This window comes from Phaethon aethereus (assembly GCF_964289735.1).
Source record: "Phaethon aethereus genome assembly, chromosome: 3".
NCBI lineage: Eukaryota > Metazoa > Chordata > Aves > Phaethontiformes > Phaethontidae > Phaethon > Phaethon aethereus.
Window position 1 is genome coordinate 80,872,561 of NC_138576.1, and position 16,494 is coordinate 80,889,054.

The 16,494-nt window shown below is 44.8% G+C and overlaps 1 protein-coding gene across 1 annotated transcript in view; it reads right to left on the bottom strand.

Moving 5' to 3' along the window:
• FRMD1 (FERM domain containing 1) overlaps positions 1–16,494 on the bottom strand; it is a gene marked incomplete at its 3' end in the record, with an annotated part of 30,750 nt that overhangs the window by 8,359 nt on the left and 5,897 nt on the right. The window contains exons 3-6 of the mRNA XM_081997159.1: positions 7,318–7,397; positions 5,149–5,225; positions 3,292–3,478; positions 608–763 (exon numbers count right to left, since the gene is read on the bottom strand). Coding sequence (XP_081853285.1) covers positions 608–763; positions 3,292–3,478; positions 5,149–5,225; positions 7,318–7,397 — 500 coding nt within the window. The remainder of the gene's footprint in view (positions 1–607; positions 764–3,291; positions 3,479–5,148; positions 5,226–7,317; positions 7,398–16,494) is intronic.

The window sequence follows — 16,494 nt, forward strand, 5'->3', positions numbered from 1 at the left end:
AAGTGGAACTGAAAACTTCTCTTTAGTCCTATTTCTAGACCTAAACTATCTTAGCATGTGAAAATGCAGCGCATTCTGTTTAAGCAGGCTTGGGTAGAGAGTCTAAGACTCAGGGACAAACAGCAATCCAGGAGTTCCAAAACTGACATACAGCTGAAAAAACACCAACCACTCTACAAGGTTGGAGGAGGAGTGGGGTAAGAAAGTCAGGGTGACTCAGTGTCACCGTCAGTTATTACATGGCATTTGTGTGAAAGCTGGCCAGCCTCTTGTCACCATTTCAATGGACTGCAACAAAAAAAAAAAAAAGCAAGCAAGCTTCTCAGTGATTTCCCTGGTGCGAGTCTATTGACAGGCAGGGACAAAAATTAAGTATTGCCATTCCTGTGGCCAGTTTCTTGGCCAAGGAACAAAGCTAGATTCCAGCTATATCTGTGTATTGGCAAAAGATTTTTCGTGGGGACAGGCCTCAATGGGTGAACATTTTAGACTTGTTTGGCCTCTCTGAATCAGAGGCAACTGTCCCTCAAACAGAAAGTGAAAAATGCAATGGTGCAGCCAATTAATAGTGGGAGAGAAGTTCAAAATAAGAAGATCTTTGCCTAACCTTCTGTAGCCTGTAGAAGTGGACAGGCACATCTTCCAGCAGGCAGGACTCCTTAATGAACTTCAGCACTGCTTCCTTAGCGCTCAGCCCTTCCTGTTCTCGGTGCATCTCTGGGGCATGTTTCAAGATGTAGTCGCTCCCCCTCTTTGCAATTATCTAAACCACATGGAAAACAAACAGGTCAGCAATTATTCAGTGAACCCCACGGAGGCAGGTGTGATCAACAGCAATGCAGAGACTGGAGGTGGAGGAGGTTCATTCAGTCCCTCAAGACATTAGTCCACATTCACCTCTACCTCCCTGGAGGATAAGCATTTAAAGCAGCCCAGACGATACTGATGTCTCCAAACAGATCCTCCAAAATCGTAACAGACCAAGACTCCAGAGGTCATGTCAGCTCTTTTCATTTTTAAGCACTGGAATTAGATTTCCTAACTCTTGGCATCCATAAATGCTTATGGACAGATAGCAAATACTGCTCTGCATGCCAACACAATCAACAGCAACATCTCCAAACACTGCAGAAATGCTAGGTGGTCCTTTTAAGACCAGAAACTACACAGTAGGCTTATTCAGTATTTCCATCCTCAAAGGGGTGGATAATGCTATCTTGAGGTATTTTGTATCTGTCAGGAGTGGTTGGCAGGCATGTGGCTTTGCTGAGCAGTAGAAAAAAAAATCGCACTGGGCCTTTTGCCCTTGCCCTGCGAGTTCCCAGTTCCCACGCTTGCCCACGTGCCCTCTCTGTACAAGGCAACAGGGCAGCCTAGGCCCCTCCTGTGCCAGACTGGCCCCTTCCAGGCTGCGAGCAGCAGTGACAGGTAAGAGGAATATTGGCTGAATTCAATTCACAAAACATCCCACCATTGGGGGCATTTTAAACTAGATCCCACCAGGTACCCAGAACATCCTGCTGGGAGCAACCTGCCCCATCACCAGGCAGTTCCATTTTAAACTAAGCTCCTCGTCTACTCTGTTCGGTAACACCTCTGGCCTCCTCTGCGTGCCTTGTCAGATTAACTGCCCTCCCACAAGGAAGGCTGGGCTCAGTGGAGGACAACATCCATGCCATCAGCTGTGCAACGTCAGCAGAAAGAGACCTGCCAGCTCCACAGTTCAAAGCCGGGTTGATCACCCTGTGGCAGCACCGCCTCTCCTCACTAGCACGAGACTTGGGGCAGCCCTCAGCCGAATGATCTCAGGCACGTGTTGAAGGAAGAGATTGTGTTGGAGGAGATAGCTCAGTATCTCCCCACGGAAGCCCAGGGGCAGGGAGAGAAGCGTCCCCATGCCTGCCAGATTTTGCTCTTTGTAATGATGTGATAAATCACCCACATACTTGCTTGGGGTTGTGGCTCAGCACAGGTGAGCCAGGCTTTGCCTTGGCCTTTGCAATGTTTACCAGATGAGCGATAGTCTCTGATAAGACTTTTAACTGCCCCAGAAACAGTATGCATGAGATCCACCTTTTCCAGCCCTTTGTTAGCTACCTCCTGCCAGGTGCTCCATAGCAGGGCACAGCATGGGATGAAAAAGGCCTGTTGTCTGGGTGAAGGCGCGTTTCTGCACAGCAAGGCAGGCAGGCTAGGACTTGTGTGTAAAGAAGACTCTACCAGCCTTGCCTCCCTGACGCAACCTCTGTCACTGCTCTGAACCTCCTTCCCAAAGCAGGGGAGAGTGCCACCTTTAAGGGGAGACATGACTCGCCTGGCGACAAGCAGTCAACTACCAAAGGCATCTGGGCTTTTTGACAGCTATCCCAAGGCATGGGCTGGGCTAAAAACTGCTATCACAGTGGAGGAGGTGGCTCCAGAACTAAGTCAGGTTGCAGAGGAGGGTCTGTCCAGGTCCCAGGGAACATCCTGCTCCAGCAGATGTCATCAGGCATTACAGTGACATGTCTGTAGCAAAGCTAGCTTCCCTTTCTATTTTTATGGGCACTTAAGTGTTTATCAACAGTTTTCTTGACATTTCACCCCAAGAGGAGAACTCTCTGCAGGTAACCAGCCTGACAGTCTTAGCTAATTTGCCTTCGTTTAACAACTACACCAATTCTTGGATTTCTAAGCTGTTTGTAAGTCTTGAAGGGCACAAGCCTATGTGCACATGCTTATAAACAAACATGCAAATCCATTTCCAGCCCTTCCCCTTTCTCTTACTGCAGTTGAGCCAGAGATTAATGACAAAGCAAGCACCAGAGGCACTGCACAGCAGTACTAGCCCTTAGGGTTTGGGTCTACTCATCCCAGAGGTAAGCATTACAGAGACAGGAACAAAAGGCAATAGACTTGGCTTTATGGCCCTGAGGTTTTTTGTAGAGCTTAGGTTGAGCAGATCTTGCTGATGTACCACTGCAAACACACAACCCTTTAAGCCACAGAAGAATTAAACAGACAGCTACACTGTCAGAGTTATTCACTTGACACCAACACATTCCCTCACCAAGTAAGGGTACATATCACCCATCTCTCTGATAAGTGAGCCTGGGAGGAATGGGCACCTACATCCAGTGGAAAGAGAGGAGTGATCTCCTGAGGGAAACTCAGCATGATGCTCTACCACTCTGCCTGATCATTGCAGTGGGAGTTGGGGGAAGTTGCATGGCTGCAGTTAGGTACCACCCACCTTGACATACCCCCTGACACATGCACAATCTGTTGACAGAAAGATCCCTCCAGACTTACCCATTGTGGGAAATAAGCCTGAGGTTCAAAATATTTGCCAGCGTGGACCTTCTCCCTGTAGTTGCCCAAATCTGCCTGTAAGCTGTAGGCAGCCAGCAAGAAATAGATTTCTTCTTTGTGGTTGCACCGAGACATAAGTACTTGCTCTTTGAGATGGCAGTAGTAGAGCTGCCGTGCCACCTTATCGCTGCAAGATATAAAGGCAAATTTACTTGAAGAAAAGAAAGTTCAGGCTCAGATAAGGCCCCTCAAACACATATCTTCTAAGAAGAGGGATTAAACTTTGACATCCCTGATGTATGCCAATGCCACCCTGATACAGTTATGTATGTGTTGGGAGCACCGAGCCAAGATCAAGGTCTTCTCCCACAAAGCCACAAAGTGTTGTACAAACATGGGAAATGATAGCTTCTATCTTGAGGAGCCTGAGATCTAAGAAGTTAGGGCAGAAGATAGATGAAAGAAAAATCATGTCACACCTGTTTTGGAGACTGACTACCTCAAGCACTTCTGTTTCTTTGGAAAGCCTGTAGCAGTCAGCAGAGTCAACTCCCTTGAATCCCAGTCCTGTTTCTTGCACACCTGTCCTCCTTTCCCCTCTAAACCTGGCACTGCTTTTGCATTTCACCTTGCCTTAGGCTCAAGGTACTTTTCAACAGCTAATTCCCTGCAAGGTAGATCAAAAGACACAGGAGCCTTGGGCTTGTTTTTGTCTTCTTCCTCAAGCTGTTAAACAGGGATAGTCTGATAAGGCATAACTATCGTGTAGCATTGATAACCCGTACACTCCCTGCTATAAGAGCTCATGGGAGGCAAGCTGCTGACATGAATGTATAGGTGAGGTGCTGGACACTATAGTCTGCTCATAAAAGTGTGTCTGTATAGATAGTATTAAGGGGCCATGTAACTACCTCAGCACGGCTTCACAAATCTCTCAAATTACTAGTGCAAGAGAAAGTTGCTTGTGATGCTATATGACATGTACATCAGGGTAGGAGAATGACATGCAATCCCCCTTTGTACCTAAAAGTAAAACTAAACAAAAACACTTAAGAGCCAAACAGACTCCAGAAGAAACACTCCCCTGTATCCAAAATGAAAGACTCTGTAGAGAGAAAAAGAACCCAAAAGACCACTAAGCTTTTTTCAAGATGAGAACAAATGCCAAATATTTGGTAAAGATTTTAATCCAACTGAATGAGCTTGGCTTGCTCCAGGGTCACAGCCACGCCAGAAGTGTTGATGCAAATTAACACTGTCAGTTGTTCATTTTCAACTACCTCATCCTTTGTTCTATACCGTGGTGTTTTGAGTGCAGCAGTGACATATTCCATGTCAATGGAGTAGACTCAAATGCAAAACTCTCTAACTTATGAAGTAATTTCTTTTGTCCATTCACAAAAGTTCATTTCCAGGAGTAAACTGCACAGAGCACTGCTCAGATGCAAAACACAGAACCAAAATTATTAGCAAGTGCTCTGGAGTATAAATAGCTATATTTGGTATATTCATCTGATGCTTTTCATACAACCAAAAGGCTCAAGCAAAAGAGTGTTAATTGTATTTTGATACTGTCGTCATTCAACCTGCTCTCTAAACGCAAATGGAAAAGCAGTCACAATTTTCCTAGGGATAAGGAGTATGATTCAGGGAGAAAACATTCACGGCTGTGTGAGGAAGTCTATGAAGATCTTTAAAAAAAAAAAAAAAAAAAAAAAAAAAAATCAAGCAGATTTTTTAAGCTTATTTCTGTGAGCTCACAGAGATGGAGCTTAACAAAGAAACATTATTTTTCCTGCCTTTTAAGAGCACAGTGAATAACTCAAAATGCAGTAACTACCACAGGAGGGAACTTACCTTATTACTCTTCCATTTTCGACATAGTATTGTACTCTAAAGAATGCAACAAAAGGAGGGCTGAATTTCTCCGTTCCCTATTGCAGAGACAGAAGAGAAGTTAAGTAACGTTCAGCATCCAAAATTACTGTTACCCCATCTGGTAACGTTCTCTTCTCCCAAGCTCGCTCCCCATACCGCTTTTCATTTTCTACTCTTAGCTCCTGGCAAGTTTCAGGGGAGATCTGACTGTCTTGGAGGCTCACAACAACAAGGCATCATAAAACATTTAGACATGCTGAATGGCAAAACATCCTAGGGAGGGCAGAAGATTTTTGGATGGTGGGGGAGGATGAGCAGGTATAAAAGAGCCTCAGCGCAGCCCGGGGATGCCCAGCCTGGCCCAGAGTTACCTAGCTCAGCACCTGGCAGCGCCGCAGACGCCTTAACGCTGAACGCAGAGAGTTTAACGCAGCCTCCCTCAGAGCACCAGGCAAGGTGCCCGGCTGGCACGGCTGCGGCATTTCCAGGGCACGCCTAGGAGTAACCGGCTTTCTGCGCCGTACCGCATCACTCGGCAGGGACACACGCGCTGCTGAGTTCAGCATTTACTGCCCGAGGCTGAGGTGCACCAGCCTGATATTAACTCCTCGCCTTTGGTTTGGCGGGGCTAATGTTTAGTTATTCACACCTTCCTGTAGTCAGAGACCAAAAGGAGACACTGGTGTCTGCTTCACACTGAAGATGTCTGTTAGAAGAAAGCCAACAAGGGTTCTGTTGTTTTAACTACAGCCTACCTTTCAGACTTACAGGCTTGTTTAAACAGGAGAAAAAAAGAAAAAAAAAAAAGGAGGGGAGGGGGAAAAAAAAGGAACATCTCTTACTAGCCCATTCTCTCATCTTTCATACTTTGCCACTCTCTTCTTTAATGTTCATACAGGTAACTTTGCTCACACAGGCAGTTCCAAGGCTTTGCTGGTCAGACTCATCTCACTGGGACAAGGTACGTGGCATGCCATGTACATCTGATGCAGACAGCAACTTCTTGATCATCATGCAAATATTTACATTTTATTTCTGGAACTTGTTCATAGTCACCCTATTGTATCAGCTGGACTGGGCTTTCCACCTGAAATCTCTTCATAGGAACTAAATCCCTGTCTGCTAACCTTGTCTAATTAACCCTGTCCGATAGCCTAACTCCTCTCAGACTTCAGTACTGCCAATGGCAACTCATTCAGCCTTTTATGATTCACTTCACATCAGAGGTTCAACACTTATCCTTACTTAAAATGGGTTGCAAGAATCCAGCCTTAAAGCAACCACAAAGCGTACCCCATGCCGAGATGGCAGAAACACCTGCCTCGGGAAACCCTCCCTGGCTGGACAGGCAGCCTTCTGCACAACTGGCAGCTGTCTTTGAAGTAACTCTCACTTGTTTGGGAGAAGCAGTATGGGCTAAGAGAGATCCCTGAACCTCACTAGTCATCTGCAAACTTCTTTAAGCTGCAGAAATGGCAAGCGTGCCTACTCTGCAAAAGAAAACCCTTTAGGAAGGTGGAAAAAGTCATAATGAGCCAATTAAGATATCTGAATGCAATTGCATACTATACTTTGTTCTAGACTGTGGCTCCTCTAATAATGACACACACAAACAGGCATTACCATGTCTGAATGACCGGCACTAAACAATTACACAGGCTTGTCTTTATTTCAAGTAGCTTTTCCGTCCCTTGACAGGTCTGGCTAGCCTTAAAGAACTAAGACTCTTCTTGAACAAAATATCCTTCCTTTCTCTCCACTGTCCTTTTGCATGTACTCTGGAAGTGTCACAGCTCCAGCCCCCTCCCTCATATCAGGTTCAAGTCACAAAAGGTCATTTTAGGCTGTTCTGCTTAAGGATAACAAATGAGGTCTCCAGACTCTTCACGGGCTCGGCTAAGTCCAAAAGGAAAGCTGACCTGTAGCAGCTAATGTGGCTACTATTGCTCAGGTATAGTTGTGTAAGGGGCTGTTTTAGGTCTTTTGATTAATTGTACAGGCGTACAACAAGTCACTGTATCTTGCTACTGAACAGCATTCTTCAGACCATCTTCAAGAAATGCTTTATGGACCTTAGTTTAAGAGCTTTCATTTTACTGTGTACTCTAATACCAAAGCAGTTGCCTCCAAAACTAACATCTGTCTTACTTTGGTTGTCTCTTTCTTCCATTCCTTTGAAAAGTATTTGCTAAGCTTCTGCTCCAGGTCTATAAAAACATATTCATTATCTGAAAGACAAGAGGAAAAAGCTGTTAAAGAATTAGAAATTCTTATTTATGAAATACTTATAGGATTACACAAGTTGTTTCCAAGCAATACACTTTAAAACAAAACTGACCAGGGAATACACAGGGCAGGGAAAAGAGAGGGCAGTGAGTCTCTTAAGTACACGTGCTACTCCACACAGTATGGAAGGAAGGTCAGCTACACCTTGATTCAAGAGATGCTGAGCTAAAGTTTCCCAAACATCTTAGCCAGAAATGCAGAATTCTTGCTTTATAAGCAAGAAGCCACTTACAGAAGGGAAACATCATCTTACCAAGCCAACTGTACTGTCAGTTTAGCAGATTCAGGTTTTTATTGTTATTAAACAAGCATGCCCTACCCAAACTTCCACTCTGCCATCATGTAGCACCATGGTCCAACATGGCATAAGCAAGTGGGCAGAGTCAGGTATTTGACAGGTTTCATCCTCTACTACATATGAATGGGATCCTCTGAAATGGTGAAAAGGAAGAGGACTAAACCCAAAAGCCCTCTTCAGAAAGTCTGGCGTCTCCTGCTCACACCCAACCTCTTTCATAGAGCAGAAAGATGAATGAAAGGAAGGGAAACCTGGCCTGCCTCAAAGGACCAGGACTTGCTCTCCACCCAGATGAGGGTGAACAAGAGGCAGCCTGAACAGCACATCATCTTTAAAGGGCTTTGTGCTGCTTTCAAAGCCGATGTTTTGTAACACTGCTTACCAATTATCAAATCCAAGCAACTCAGCCAGTGAAAGAATTTTCCCTGAGTCTTTCCAAGTCTCTTAAAAAAAGACCTGATGGGTGTTTTAGGCTTCAGCAACAATGCCAGCTGAGCACATTCACCTGACCAGTCCCTCTACTCTTTGGTCTTGCCCAGGAAAGTGTTTTGACAGGTGACGTAAGTGCCAAGATGCTTGCTCCTTAGACATGAAAGGAACAGGGAAGAAAGGGAAAAAAGAAGAAACAGAAAAAAAAAAAAGGAAGGGGAGAATAGAGGTGAAATTTTTCTAATGGAGGTTTACAAGCAAATGAGAGCCTGCACTTGTGTCTGTACAGCAGATGAAGTACACCGGATGAAGTACACCGGCAGTGTTACAGCAGATATTGAAGGGGGCTCTGAGCTACCTCGCAGCCATCCTCCCAGAGCATTCCAGTTCCTTACGGGGGCAGATACAGCAAATGCTTCCTTTGCAAGCTTTTAAAAAACAAGCAAGCAAAACAACCCCCCATTGCCACCTCCTTCAGCTCCCACCTCAAGTGAGAAAAACCACACCTGGTGCAAGCCAGAATTGGTCCACACACCACACTAACAGGAAGCCTTGTGTAAAATACCAGTAACACTGGACATAAATAGAGAGGACTATCCCAAAGAAGTCCTGTTTCGTCTCTATGGTTTTTCCTGCATTGTAGTGATTGCAGCTGTAATTTTAATATAATTACACTTCTGTTTACCATGTTGCTTGACATATCACACAAATACACAACACTATTTAACAGCACTGTTGAAATTACTGTACAGAAATCCTGAAAATTTTAGTAGTGGGAATTTAAGTGCTGTAGCACACAAGGTGATATAGAAGTTGTTTTGCTATTTCGACAAGGAGAGGAAGAGGTTTTAGCATCACAGAGACTGCATCTTGTACATGCCTCTTCACTTAGGCCTGTAAGATAGGGAGGCTGCAGGGCTATGCTGGCCCCAACCCTTGCTTCTAAGTCCATTAAGATCAGATAATGCTGCCTTGAAAAGGTTGATAGAAGTCCTAGTCGGTAAGCGAGAGGGGTTTGGTCCATCTCTTGGACTTGTCTCTGTCTCTTGTCAGCTGCCAAGCTGATAAGCGTCTCTCTGTAAAGCTTTTCTTAAAATGCAAATAAAAGCTCGTTTAGGAAGCAATTGCACAGCAAGGAACAGGAGTGGGGTAACACGAGCAGGGCACCCAGTCCCCCCCCGGGCTTCGGCACTCCCAGGGCAGGGCTCCCGCGTGGGACTGGGGCTGCTCCTGATGGTGCAGCAGCGTTGGGTAAAGCCCGCATCGGTTGTGCCAGCACCGCGGTGTTCAGCTGCCGCCTTGTAAAGAGGGAACCTGCACGGCTGTCACAAGCTGTGGGGTCAATTTTCCCCTCTCGCTCAGGAATGATCCCATGCCCAGAGGCGTTTGGGGCAATACAAGAGTTATTCCTCATCCACGAGGGAAAGATGGCAACGGCAAGAACAGTGATACACCCTGACCCATCCCATCACACACAGATACTGGGACAGAAAGGGGAGAAGGATGACAGAGCAGTTCCACTGTAGTGAAGCCATTTGTTACCCACACCCCAGAGCCCGTATTTATCTCTGTCGTGTTAATTAGGTGAGCGGTGACTCTGGGAGAGCCCAGATACCAAGCCTGAGGACTCCAGGTCATCATCATGCCTACTGAGAGGTGCACATAAACCCAAAGAATAAGCCCGGATGAAGGAGGAGGACACCCCAACGTCTCAGCCCTCCCTGAGGGTCCCGCTCCTCCCCAGCTCAGCCCAGCATCCTCCCCATCCTCCCTCCCGTGCAAGAATGCAGCACTGCATTCCTGTCTTAATGAAGTTAATATTGCTGGAATGTCAACCTGCAGTGTAAGCCTCCATCTACAAAAACAAAGAGGTATTTCCCTCCCCAGCCCTTTGTTTTTGTGGGGTTGTTTTTTTTTTTTTCTTTCCTTAAACTGGATTAGTGGTGAAACTTGGAAATCTTTTGCGAGATGCTGAAACTGTGTCTGGTTTGAAAACAAGCATCTCTGACAGAGATGAGGACACTAAACTGCAGCACCTCAGAGCAGTGCTGTAAAGGACAGTATAGAAATGCACAGATGGTCGCCTTACCAGGGAAGAGCGTGTCCGATCTGTGGATCCAAACAGAGCTGGATACTCAGCAGGTACAAACTGTCATTGCTTCGCTGGCCTCAGCTGAAGGATAACAACTGAAAGGTGCTGAGAAGCTGGCTCAGAAGCACGCATGCATGCAAATACACACCCGTCCACCTGCAGCTACCAACACTGCACTCGTGAATCTCATCTCAGCGCTGCCAGTGAGCTTAAAAAAGTATCCTATCAGCTTCTCTTAAAAGGTTCCCTCATGTATGTGTGTACAGATACCAGACCTGGCACAACACACCAGTGCACTGCACTCCCAAGAAACACACCTGGACAGCCATCTAGTTTTCAGTAACGCAATTTACACATTTCTCCCAATTTCAGCTTTTAAGAACCCTCAAACGAAATGGAAAGTTTACACTGTAAAAATCTCACTTCAAATTAAGCAGTCACCAGAAATGCAAACATGCAAGCGCTCCTACTCTGGAAAATTAGCTTAGCATATTTACATAGTTAAGCAAATATAGGATGTGTATTTTTGCAAAAAAATAATGAGCCAGGTCTCCAGTTAGAAAAAAGTGACACAGTTCCGGTGAGTGATGCAGACTTACACTGCAGGGAAAACGGGAATAGAAAATTACGGCTGTAATACAGGGTCAAATCAGTTCTGAGTCATTGTTACTCTGAAAGCCATTATTTTGCATTAACCACTGCCTCCCCATTTCATTTTTTATGAAAGGTTAAGTTCCCTGCAGAACAGATAAGTAATGGTGAATGTCAATAACCTGTTCTCTCCCTGTGCCCATTTTGGGCTAGGAGCACTGAGAAATTCCACAGAGGTAAGTCCTGTCCTACCAAGAGGCTGCCCCGTTGGCAGCCTGGAACGTCCCATTAACTCCTTTGGTTAAGTCAAGTATGTTTTAATATTATAACTATTTAGACGTTCCAGAAGATTAGGATTCAAACAAAATATGAAGTAGTGCAAAACCAAACTTCCACACAGCAAGCATTTTCTGCCTTAAAGAGAAGGGGAAAAAAAAAATATCCTTGACTATAGTGCTTAACTTCTCCCAGATGCTACAAGAAGCCTCAGGACAATACTACTATTTCTCTTGAGAGGTAACAGAAAAGAGACAAGGAGCAGAACAGGGGGATGCTGGGGTTAGGTAAGAGCTAAAGCTTAAAAAATCCCACCTCAGCATTCAAAAATACCTCACAACACATGCTGTAGACCTCACATAACCTGTTTTACCTTCCCTGAATACCAGCATGGATTTTTTGTTTGTTTGCTTATTGAAGAAGAGCTAGCTACACACTCCTTTTGCATGTGGAGCTCCCCAAGCTTCCAAGTGCTGGTGGCCTGGGAACATCACTATCCACATGACACCTGCTCCCACCACCTCTACATAACTTCTCCATGCTCCTGGGGTTACCTTTCAAGCCAACAGAAAGGAACCTTGTCCACTTTTCAGTGCCTGGCTGATTAGTTTACTAAGGGGCCTAGAAGAACTTGGTTCAGGATAATCTTGTGTTTTTAGCTTTAGCCAGAAAGTACACGTATCCCAAGTGAAGAAGAAAAGAACCACAACAGAGGCTGGGAGTAAAGCAAGGGTGGTCCTGGCTAAGGTCACTTTACCTGGGATGGACAGAAGGTATATGGAGGGAAGAATGAAAGGAGGCAATATCAAGAAGCCCAAGGTCATATGGCTGTTAGGAATTGTTGAGGTCTGAAGACTGAGATAAAGGCTCAGTCATTCTTGACGATGAATAGGTACTGGAGGAATTTTACGTTGGCATCTTACAGTTAGCAACAAGGCATGCCCAGGCAAAGATCTTTAGACTTTTGGCACTGTCACAAGGGATTCTTCTGCACAAGAAGAGCTGCAGAACCATTTCCAGCACTGTTGATCCAGGAGCAAACAAACTCCTTGCAGTTCTCAGGCAGGACAGCACTTGGATGGACATTATACTGAATGAGAAACAACTGACAAGGCAAAAAACTGACAGGCAAAAAAATGCCTTCCTAGGAAGGGACCATGCAAGTACTTCCAAGGAGTATTATATACTTTTTTCAACACCTGCAATTCTCTCTAGGTGGCACATTTCCGCACGTTTTTCTTACATTGCATTTAACTCATTTCAGATATCAAAGTCATTATAATAGAGCTGCATCTTACATTATAATACAGAAGAGATTAATAAGGGGGACGCAACTATCCAAGCAGATTTAAGGGAGGAGAGGCAGAAGCAGGGATAATGGGGGAGGACTGGGGTGTAGCAACCAGAGGGTATTTTGGAGAACATTTGTTGTCATCTGTCTTAAGAGACCCTTTGTTAGAACAGATACTGACACAATATAAAGATAACATGGTAGTGTATTTCATCCATGAACTTCAGTCCTGGAGGATATACAGATGCCAAAGAATTAACTGGAGACTGAGTGGTCTTGGCAGAGTTAATGACCAAGCTCCTTGCTAAGCGTGTGCTGGGAGGTGTGGGTCTGGCAAGGTGAACCGCCATAGCTGTAATAACTGAAGGATGATCCTTGAAGCAAGGGAGCTGAAGCAAAGGGATTTGGTTTTGTCAGAAAGCCAGCCTGACAAACTGGTAAGAGGACAAAGAGAGACAGCAGCAGGGTGTAGGAGGTGCAGGCTTGCTCCTTCCCAATCAAAGGCTTCCATTTGCTTGAGTCAAGCAAGGTTTGCGCCTAGAAAGGCGAAGCCCAAGATTCAGGATCGAGGGGATCTGGGTTATAACAACAAAGGAGGCCTGGCTGTTCTTTGTCTCCTGACAATCAGTTTTGTTTTAGAAGTCTCAATTGTGTTGCTGCATACACTTTCTGATAACAAGAGGGAAACCTCCCACGAGGCACCAGATAAGGTTGACCCTGCAGGTGAAGCTGCAATGTAAGACCCAGCTGCAGAAGCCTATGGAGCCAGCTTGAACCTGGCAGGGTTGCAGGGTCTTTCATTGAGCAAACTACAAGGCAAAAATGCACTGCAGCAGCAGCACACCACGTATAGCCTGCTTGATGATCTGTGACAAAACTAGACAAGCAACATGTCCCAAGCTTTGTGCCAGCATGGCCTCCCATTAATATACAGTCCTGAACTCAGTTTTCAAAGTGATCAACTTCTTATAGACTCAAGCATTTTTCCCCCGAAATAGAGTTGATTGAAACGGTTTTCACTCTGAGAATAAGAAAAGCCCAAGAGCAGAAGGGGTGAAAAATTCTATCCTGCCACCATTACCATTACTTTAAATCCTGAAGCTTGCTCTCAGCATCTGTAACTGTCAGAAGTGAAGGCAACAAATTTAGGCAACGAATGCTGGAAGACACGCTGCAAGACCTACAGCTTAGATCTCACAGCATTCACGGTTTACAGTTTGCATGGTGCTTTGCGGTGCTGTTTTCATTTTTGCCACACTTAGGGGTTAAACTTCTGTTTTTGATTAAGGACCCCAACCTCTCCCCATCACACGCATACTTGCTGTGAGACCAACTGGGCATTAGTGTATCTGTACAACGTCTGCAGGTCAAACGGGCTTCTAATCCAGATAATCCACCCAGTGTGATTGGTTACAGTTCTGTAGAAATCCTTTAATTTTCATTCTCTTGCCAGTGCTGACGGTCAGGGTTTTGTTGATAAATTAGCAGCCAGGTAATGGATGCAGATAGATTAGAATACCTTGTTTTACATGTGGCAGCATCAGACTGCCAAAAATGAATACACATTAAGAAACAGGGAAATATACCCTTATTAAAACAAGGCAGTTGTTCCTGACAACTTAGAGCTGCAGCACAGGGAGGCGGAAGTGTGATGTGGAAGATGACGACTTTGATCTGAAACACAGAGGCTTCCTCTCCAGTTTTCAGAGGTCTAACCCACTCCTGCCTCACAGACCAGCCTCACACCCTCCCTTCACAGCCTTTGCAGGACAGCAGTTGAGTTCAGTACCCACCAGACAACACTGGGCAATGCAAAACTTACCCAGGCCACCCCACAACCTGACTGGACTGCTTGCCATGAAACCAAAAATCCCTGAAAAGCAGGCAATGTCTTAAAGGCTGCTTCCAAATGCCAGAGATAGAAAGTGCTGCATTTGCAATAGAAGTAAGACCTCACAACTGGCAGCAAAGGCAATGATCACCAGTCTGTTGGCCAAAACAAGGCAGGGGAAAAATCAAGTTGGAGAACAGAAAACAAAAGATTTCCTTTGCTACAGCTCTACAGTAATAAACCTGGAGCTATTTTAAAAACAAAACAAAGAAAACCCTAAAACCCAACCCACAGGACTCCAGTCAGCAGCTTACTGGGCTTTCACAGACTAAAAGGAAGGGACCAGAGGAAGCAATAACAAACAGACCAGGTTTGCTCCCTCTCTCGAGAGCGGGCTGCAGCCTTCCCGGTGGCTACAGCCATTCAGGCTGAGAAACTCACTGCTGACACTTTTCTGTTGTCCAGCCCCAACAGTTTCTTAAACAGAGGCACAAACAAAAATAAATCTCCTCCTCATCCAAAATCCTGACACCTGCCTGGGTGGCAGAGGGAGATGGCTGTCAGGAAGAGCCGGGGTGAGCATGAGGAGACTTCAGTTAAGCAGATTTACAGACTGAGCTACAGCAAGAAGTAGTGAGGAATGGTCAGGAAAACTACAAAACGAGAGGTTAATTCAGGCTATTGGGCTTCTGCAACTCTTTTCCTTGACATTTTTCTAAGAGCTTTGCAAATAATTAGCTGCTCTGAAAAGGAAGAACACTTTTGTGAAGTAAGAAGAAGGTTGTTTATGTTTAAAGCTATGGGCAACATATTTTAAGGTCTAGTCAGCACAGCTTTATTATGCTCTTTGGGTTGGGGTAGTTACACTGCATTTCCGACAGGCTGAAAGGCATCTGCCACAATAGGGTATTTTGGGGCCAGAGTCCCTGTGCTTGGCAGGGAAGGAAAATGCTCCACACAAAAAGTGGGAGGGAAAGAAAAAGCAGAGTACAGAAAATATGAAACAAGAAAGATACCAAGGAGAAAAATAATGAAAGAAACACAAGGAGAACAGGAGAAGAGCACCTAATTCAAAGAAAGTGGGAATGAAATTGCCCTGTCTTACAGGGGAGGACAGGAGCTCAAATTTCACCCAGGACATCCTGCAAGTCGAATAGGCAAAAACTGGTGTTAGAAAAAGGTGACGGTATTATAAAAATCAACAGTCAGTTTGTGAAGAAGGTTAAGACCATTCAGGTCTTCCTCACATAAAAAACACTGTGCTGGTTTAAACGCATAGATGTATTTTGTTAGCTACTGGTTTAGTGATGGAATTGGATTGATGGAATCTCTTGGAGACTCCACAAACCTTATGGAGATAAACAGCTTATGCTGGTCTTAGTTTGAGTGCTGTGCTCAAAAAAAAAAATCAAAAGTTCTTACAGAATGAGAGCAAAAAGGAAATGAGACAAGTAAACTTAAAAGAAACTATTTTATCCCACATATTCATAAGGAGGCAAAAGAAACCTTATTTAGGGGGACTCATAAAAGACTATTATCATTTCAATGAAACAGTATCTAGAGTTGCAGTAGTAAATAATAACACACTTGAGAAAAATTTTGGAGGAAAGAAAAATTTTGGAGGAAAGGAAAGTTTTTCCTTTTGGAAACGTGAGCAGGCAGGATAAGGAGGACAGCAGATCCATTTCTAATTACTAAGAGTTGTGGGGGAGTGCCAATGCACACACCATCCTAGACACCTAATATGTCATATCAGTTTCCTCCTTTAAGGCATCATCTTACATTGTTCCCTGGTCAATACTAAGCCGTAGGACCAAGCAGACTGGACTTCAACCCACAGACTAAGTTTTGTATGTCCCATCCGCAATTTCAAAACCCAATGTCCCCCACACATGCATTCAGTCCCCCCAAACCTTTTCAGTTTCCTCCCCCTGGTGCCACATTCTTTGCATGTGACTTCAGAAAGTAAGTAACACTTTTAGCCTCAAAGTCCTTTTAAAATTCACCTCCTGTTCAACTATTGACAGTTTTGAATTCGGTGACAAATAAGTTGGCTAGCAACTTGGTTATAGGAGAGAAAGAAAACCCCACAGAGGTGGAACGTAAGAACAAAGCAGGAGAACAAAAGTCCCCCCTTCTCCCAATTTGTCTGCCCACATACCAAAGATCAAAAGAGCTCGGAGAAGCCTGTGCATAATCTACATACTTTGTGACCTTATTACAGTCAAATT